The sequence below is a fragment of the Elgaria multicarinata genome, chromosome 7, assembly GCF_023053635.1.
Source record: "Elgaria multicarinata webbii isolate HBS135686 ecotype San Diego chromosome 7, rElgMul1.1.pri, whole genome shotgun sequence".
In the NCBI taxonomy this organism is placed as follows: Eukaryota; Metazoa; Chordata; class Lepidosauria; order Squamata; family Anguidae; genus Elgaria; species Elgaria multicarinata.
This window is the reverse complement of record NC_086177.1, coordinates 92,689,495-92,696,956: the sequence shown is the minus strand read 5'-3', so window position 1 is coordinate 92,696,956 and position 7,462 is coordinate 92,689,495. Positions and strand designations below refer to the sequence as shown.

General features: G+C 57.6%; 1 protein-coding gene across 1 annotated transcript; it reads left to right on the top strand.

Annotated features, from left to right (window-relative positions):
* The first annotated feature begins 737 nt into the window (after positions 1 to 737).
* LOC134401962 (uncharacterized) lies at positions 738 to 4,084 on the top strand. The gene is made up of 4 exons (XM_063131323.1): positions 738 to 1,621; positions 1,748 to 2,407; positions 3,639 to 3,797; positions 4,061 to 4,084. The coding sequence occupies exons 1-4, from the start codon at positions 1,040 to 1,042 to the stop codon at positions 4,082 to 4,084; spliced, it is 1,425 nt and encodes a 474-aa protein (XP_062987393.1). The 5' UTR covers positions 738 to 1,039.
* Positions 4,085 to 7,462: the final 3,378 nt, after the last annotated feature.

Sequence of the window (7,462 nt, the reverse complement as noted above, 5' to 3'; positions counted from 1 at the left end):
TATTAGGAGGCATTACTGCTGTGGCATACAGGAAATCTGGAGCGCATCTTTCCATGAAGTAAGAGACTCTGCTGAATTTTAGCTGAACAGAATTCATTCAAAGTTTAGGTTATTGTCATATGGCAAAGCAGCCGAAATTTTGATCCGAGAAAAAAAAAATCAAATCAAAAAGGGTTGGTGAAATAAGCATCGTATGGCATTCTGTTGCACATCACTCACAGTGATTGCAAAACTACACATGGAACGATCATCCTTTCACTTTACTTTTTAACGTTAGAAAATCACTCCAAAAGTGCTTCAGCCAACTTTACTGCTTATGTGACTGAAGGACCCTGTATCGATTCTGTCAGAACTGCAGCTATTTACAGCAAACACACAATGTGATGGGTTGTCTGTGACAAACATAAATACCGAATTGCTGTTTTCCCAGGGCGTTGCTAGACGTACCGGGTGTTCCGTCGTTGAGGAGCGGTGAAAGCGGCTTTTCCCGTTCAGCCGTGACGCCTCATCATCCACACCTGCCTTCGATTTGTGGCGGAAGTTTGCGCCATTTGTGCTGCTGCCGCCGCGAGCACGGTTGCGCAGCCACACCGGCCTGATTGCCGCGGCTTTTTTTTTCGCTCGCTGCACGGTTTGCGCACGTCCGAAAGACCGCAAACTTGCGCAGCCGTCAGCGATGCCGCCGCCGGCCCTGGCGGCGGCAGCGGCGGCAGTGCCAGTGCCAGCCGAAGTGCTGCTGGTGCTGTTGAGGGTCAACATTGATGCGCTCACTTCCTGATGGGGGTCGTGGCGGGTGTCATATGACCCGAGGTCAATCGTCTGCATGGCCACTCTGTGCCTACATCTCCCATCATGCCTCTGAGGTGTCGGCGGCGATGACCGCCTCTGTGCCCTGTGCCCCATCCCAAGGAGCCAACCCACATCTGGCAGAAACAGCTGCGCCAGCGGAAGCGCATTGTCCGGATGCAGCATATCAGGGCAGCAGAGGTGGCTGTGTGTGCGCGTCTGTGCGGGAAACGATAGCCAAGAGAGGGCAACTATGCTCCCTGACGAGGACCGTGACGATCTTTGCGCGGCCATAGCCATGCTGATCTTGCTTCTGTCGGAGTATCAGCGCCTCCGTGCACAGGTGGCTGCCAGGCGGCGGCAGTTGCGGGAACAACTGGGGAGGTGGCTACTCCGCCGCAGCAAGCTGCGGGCCGCCCTCTGCCGAACGAGGCTAGCCATGCTGGCCGCGTATGGCGACTACGTCCGCGAGACACGCCGCCGCTTCTGGGTCTGGCCGAGGAGCAAGGACTGGTGGGAGAACTTTGTCCTGAAGGAGTGGGACGATGAGCAATGGCTGAGCCATTTCCGCATGAGCAGGGGCACCTTTTTTGAAATCGTGGAGGAGTTGCGGCCGCATCTGGACAGGAGGTTGACTGTCATGCGTAGACCTATCCCAGTGGAGAAACGCCTAGCCATCACCCTATGGAGGCTGGCTACCCCTTGCGTCTACAGGACCACAGCAGAGCAGTTCGGGGTAGGCTGCTCTACGGCGGCACAAATAGTCCTGGAGGTGTGCTTTGCCATGGAAGTGACCCTCCTATCTCGTACAGTCAAGATTGGGAACGTGGCAGAGGTGAGTGGGGGATGGGGGATGGGGTGGGGGAATGCGCTGGGAACAGGCACTCACTTTTGCGGAGGTCCGCAACTTCGGAACAATGGCGCTGTCACTAATATGCCCTTTGTGTTTTCTGCCCCACAGATCATGCATGGTTTTGGGGAGCTGGGGTTCCCTCATTGTGTGGGCGCGGTGGATGGCAGCCATATTCCTCTCCAATCTCCGATACACCAAGCCTCAGAATACATAAACAGGAAGGATGAGTACTCCATGATTCTGCAGGGGACCTGCGACCACAAGGGGCGGTTCATCAATGTGGAAATAGGATGGAGCGGCAAGAACCATGATGCCTATGTCTTTGCCAACTCAGGCCTCTGTGAGACGATGGATGCAGGTGTCTTCGTGCCTACCCATCCAACAATCAGATTGCACGGCCAGCAGATTCCACCCCTCATTATTGCGGATGGCGCGTACCCTTTGCGTGAGTGGTTGATGAAACCCTATGGTGGGGCACTCACTCCACAGCAAGCCCACTTCAACCGCTGTCTTAGGCGAGCACGCCTTGTGGTGGAGCAGGCGTTGGGCCGCCTCAAGGGGAGGTGGCGGAGCATAGGCGTGCGCCTGGAGCTGGCCGAAGAAAACATCCCTTCGGTCATCAGTGCTTGCGTCATCCTGCACAACATCTGCGAAACCAAGGGGCACGCCATGCTCGTGGAGGCGGCGGAGCACAATTCTGTTGAGCTGGCTACTCTGGGCGAGCCCTACGTCAATGAGGCCAATCGGCACACCCGGGAAGGGCACAAGGTGCGGGATGCTGTCAGAGAGTTCCTGTGGGCTAACCGCCGCTGACAGCCTGCCTCATAAAATTGGACTGTGCTTCTTCCCCTGTGCAGTCCTTCCAGTCCTTTACCCCAGAGTAACAGCCGTATGCCCACTTGTGTGCAATCAACTCTAGGCTATGTACGCCCAGATGTATGCAATAATATATATGCTATGTACGCCCACATGTATGCAATAATATATATGCTATGTACGCCCACATGCATGTTATTTACTGTTTACTCTGTACAGCACCATCTACAGTGATGGTGCTATATAAATTAGTAATAATAATAAACTCCAGTCAAACTGCGCAACGTGAAATCATCCTAAATGTAGCCCGAAGGGCAAACCGTGCTTATCACCATCGTCCGCTTATTTGCGGACGTCCGCAATCTCGGAAAACGTCAACAGGGGGAGCGTATGTCTCCGAAGGGCAAACCGTGCTTATTGGCATCGGCCGCTTCTTTGCGCATGTACGCAGTTCCGAAAAACGTCAACAGGGGGCGCGTACGTCAGGCCTACCCCGGTCAAGATGGAGCCTCGGAGGGTCGCCTACTGGCAGGAGCCCGAGATGGAGATGCTCCTTGAGCTCCTCCTGCAGTCTGGAAGGTCGGAGCGCCTCATGAGGAGCTCCAGCCTCCAGACTATTGATATTTTCAGGAGGGCTGCAAGGAGCCTCTCCATCGCGGGCTACTCCCGCACTGCTGAGCAGTGCCGGAGCAAGTTTAAAGGCCTAAAGGCGGCCTTCTTTGAGGCTCTGGAGTGCTACCGGGGTAGCCCTCCTAGGAGAGCCCAGCCCCCCTTCTACACCCTCCTGCACGAGTTGTGGGATCGGGCTGGGCGACCCTCGTGGGAGGAGCGCCGGCCAACAAGTAAGTACCCTTTGTATCACTGTGCCCCATCCCCCAACACTGCAGCCATGCTGAAGCTGCCCTGCACCACCTGCTATAATCATTGCCTGCCCCTCTGTGTGGTGGTTGCACTCAGCCTCATGCCAGTGCCTTGGCCAACTTGTCATTTCTCCATCCCAGCCCATGTATAATGCATGTTGGCAGCCAGGTGCAAAGCCCATCCCCCATCCTGGTTCCATGTAGGCAGTGGCCCCTAGAACTGCTTACCATGCCCATGTAATGTGGGTTCCAATGTGGCATCTCATTGCGCAATGAATGTCCTGGCCCACTAACTGATGCATACCTGCCTATTACCTTCACAGGGCTTCAACGTGCCCGCCTCCGGGCTGTGTGCCAGGAGGAGCCTGTTGCAGCTGAGGAGGAGCAGCACCCAGCAGAGGAGGGCAGTGGGGAGGGAGGCCCCCCTCCTGAGGCGGCCCCCCCAGAGCAACCTCCCTGCAGCCCACCCACCGCACCACCTGGTAAGTCCACAGCCCTACCACAAGCAGGGGTTGGTGCTGGTTCCACGCACTTTCTGTTTGGGGGCTTGGGGAAGAGGCTGCATTCATTGGAGAGGGAGTGGTGCACATCAGTCTAGTGGCATCCAAATGAACACGTATGTGGCCTCCTCCCTGCCAGGTTGTGCACCATTCCACCTGCCCACCCACTCCCTCACTACAGTTCTGGTTGTGCACTCCCCACTCCCATCCCTCACCTCCTCAACACCCCTTCTTTTCTGTGACAGGTGATGGAGCTGCTGTGGCTGTGACTCCAGACCTCGTGCGGTCGTTCAGCCGCTTAGAGGGGGCGGTGCGCAGAACAAGTAAGTAGTGACTCTAGTGTTTGGTGTGCTCATGGGGGGGTGCTGCAGCATACATCACTAATACCATCTTTCCTTTCGCAGTGCGCTCCTTGGAACGGAGGGTCACCCGCCTGGAGCGGGACGTCCGGGCCATAAAGACATCCTGCAGGCAGGATGCTCACGACCAGCAAGGCCCCTGACTGTGGCGTTTTTATTTTTTTATTACTGTTTTAGAAAGTAATGGTTTTCATAAAAATAAAGCTTTTCTTTGTTGTTGTTATAAAAAAGTTCAAATTTTCTAATGTTTATAAAAAAAAATAAATCTAATATATTTTGCTTAAAGGTGTGTGTGCGCTTCTATGCAGTGCTTGGCCAGGGTCCCTGGCAGGAGTAGGAGGAATGGTGAGCCACCCCACCCCACCCCACTCCACCCCACACTCAATACTACCTTCCCCCCTTCATGGGGAGTAGGGCTGGCGCTCCTTGGGATTACGCTTCGGCCACTCCCTGCGCTGCTGCTTGGCAGGTGGGCTGTGTGGTTCCCCACGCACTGCAGGGGGAGGTGCTGCAGGCTCCAGGTGCCTGCTCCTGGCCTTTCCATTCCCCCCCACCGCTGCTGGGGCTGCCTTGGCCCTGGTCTCAGGCCCCACAGCCGGTGGGGCTGCCTTACCCTTGCCGTGAGTCCCCCCAGCCGGTGGGGCTGCCTTGGCCCTGGTCTCAGGCCCCACAGCCGGTGGGGCTGCCTTGGCCCTGGTCTGAGCCCCCCCAGCCGGTGGGGCTGCCTTGGCCCTGGTCTGAGCCCCCCCAGCCGGTGGGGCTGCCTTGGCCCTGGTCTCAGGCCCCCCAGCTGGTGGGGCTGCCTTACCCTTGCCGTGAGGCCCCCCAGCCGGTGGGGCTGCCTTGGCCCTGGTCTCAGGCCCCACAGCCGGTGGGGCTGCCTTGGCCCTGGTCTGAGCCCCCCCAGCCGGTGGGGCTGCCTTGGCCCTGGTCTCAGGCCCCCCAGCCGGTGGGGCTGCCTTGCCTTTTGCCCTGCCTTTCCCCCCCTGGGATGGGGCACAAAGAGGTTGCTCCTGGGGTGGGGATGGGGTGTCCTCCCTCTGGGGTGGGGATGGGGTGTCCTCCCTCTGGGGTGGGGATGGGGTGTCCTCCCTCTGGGGTGGGGATGGGGTCTCCTCTCTCTGGGGTGGGGATGGGGTCTCCTCTCTCTGGGGTGGGGATGGGGTCTCCTCCCTCTGGGGTGGGGGTTCGGGAGCCTCCTCCCAGAGTGGGCCAGGGAGTAAGTGTTCCGCTGGGTCCCTGCCTCTCACTCCACCAGTTTGTGGGCCAGTAAGAGGCAGTGCCCTCACAGGGCGATCCCTATGCCTAGGGGGGCCAGTCCTCAGACCACGCATGCCACCGACCAGCTCCTCCAGACAGGTGGCTACCCTATCCACACAGCGCACCATTGCTGCCGCATTTTCAGCATCTACTTGGAGTTGCTGCCTTGCGATGTCCAGATATTCGCTGAAGTTGTCAGAGTCACGCTCAAGGATTTGGAGGATGCGGGCGTTGTCTGCTGCTGCCTGGCGCATGATCTCCAGAGCAGCATCTCCTCCTCTCCTCTGGGAGCGACGGTTGCGAATCTCTGCAAGGCGAGAGGCAGGTGACAGGGTGGCCCTGGGGTTTGCCACCCCTGGATCTGTGTGGAGAAGGTTGGCTATTCAGACACATGCGGCAGCACTGAACAGGGGAGGTGAGGATCAGGTGGAGTGTGCAGTGCCATACAGATACACCACCACCTTGGGCAAGCACACTGCTGCACATCTAGCCACCCAATTGCACAAGAGGGCACAGCAGGTGAAGTGCCCCTTCCTGCCTGGCAGCGAAAGGGTGTGGTTGTGCGCCTAGAACTGCCCTTAGCAACTAAGCAGCTGGCAGTGGTGCTGGTGGGTGGCTAACTCACAACATTGCATTCCAGCCCCAGACTTCTGCTGTTCTGTTATCTGTGAGAGCCGTTCCCATGGCTGAGGAATGCTGACTCCCACTCCCACTCCCACAGCATCGACCTTGGTGCATCTGGGGAATTGCAGGCTCCTTCCCAAGATCTTCCCCCACTGCTCCCCTCCTGTTGGTGTGATGGACTGAAGGCAGTTCAATCACACCCACCCACCACACTAACTGCACCTTCCCCCATTCAGGGCATTCAGCACAGGGCACCTGCCAGGGTGCCGTGTAGATCCTTGCCTACCTACATCTGGCCACACACCTGTGTGTTAGTGCTGCCATGTCCCCAGCATGTCTGAGTGGTTGCAGGAGCACACATGCACACCTGAGGAGTGCAGAGTACTCACCAGGAGCACGTCCTCTATCTGGGCTGTCCCTGGAGCCACCTTCAGTGGGTTGTGGGGGGCCTGTCAAGGCAAAGTCAGGCCTATGTCACACTCATACCTCACCATTTGCCAGTCCACCCTCTACCAAGGATCAATGCCCATGGTTGTGGGGATGCTGTATGGTGGGCACATACTCACAGTTCAGTCCAGTCTGCCTGCTGGTGCCTTCACCTGCTTCGCTGTCAGAGTCTGCAGCTACATTACCGGATTCTTCATCATCTGGTGGCATGTAGGAGAAAGCATTGGAGGTAGGGGGAAGGGCAGCTTCCCCTCCCCAGAGATGCAGGGGCCTCAAATGCAGCCCTTCCAGGCCCCCCTCCTCCAGGCATTTTGCGTGGAGAAGAGAGGATTCCCACTGGCATGGGATGCTGTGCTGGTGCCCCCACCTCCCGCCCCCTACCAGCAAGCCTTTGGGGTGGCTCTGCAGTCCCATTGCCGAAGTTGGTGGGGAGGTGTAGGGGTGGGCTTGGGGAGGCAGACGGGCACACTCACCAGCTGATGTGTCTTCGTCCACATCCCTGCTGAGTGAGGTGGTTTCGCTGGCGTCCTCACACATGTCCTGGGAGCCCACAGGAAGAGAGGGTGGTGGCTGAGTGGCTCGGGAAGTTACACGTGTGGACTGTGTCCGAGTAATTGTCAGACTGCCTGCCACGCGTTTGGGGCGCGTCGTGGTATCCCCACGGAGAATGGAATGTAATTTCTCATAGTAGGGGCACGTGGTGGCATTGTTGCCTGACCTCTCATTATGGTTCCTTACACGCCGGTACTCTGACCGCAAGCTCTTGGTTTTAGTGCGACACTCTTTGGCGGTTCGGTTATGGCCTCTCCTGGCCATCTCCCGTGCCACTTCTTCAAACACATTAAAGTTGCGGTGGCTAGCCCTCAGCTGCTGCTGAATCCTTTCTTCTCCCCAAATGTCCAGCACATCTAGGATCTCATGGTGTCTCCATGTCACGCCCCGCCCTTTTGGCCCCAT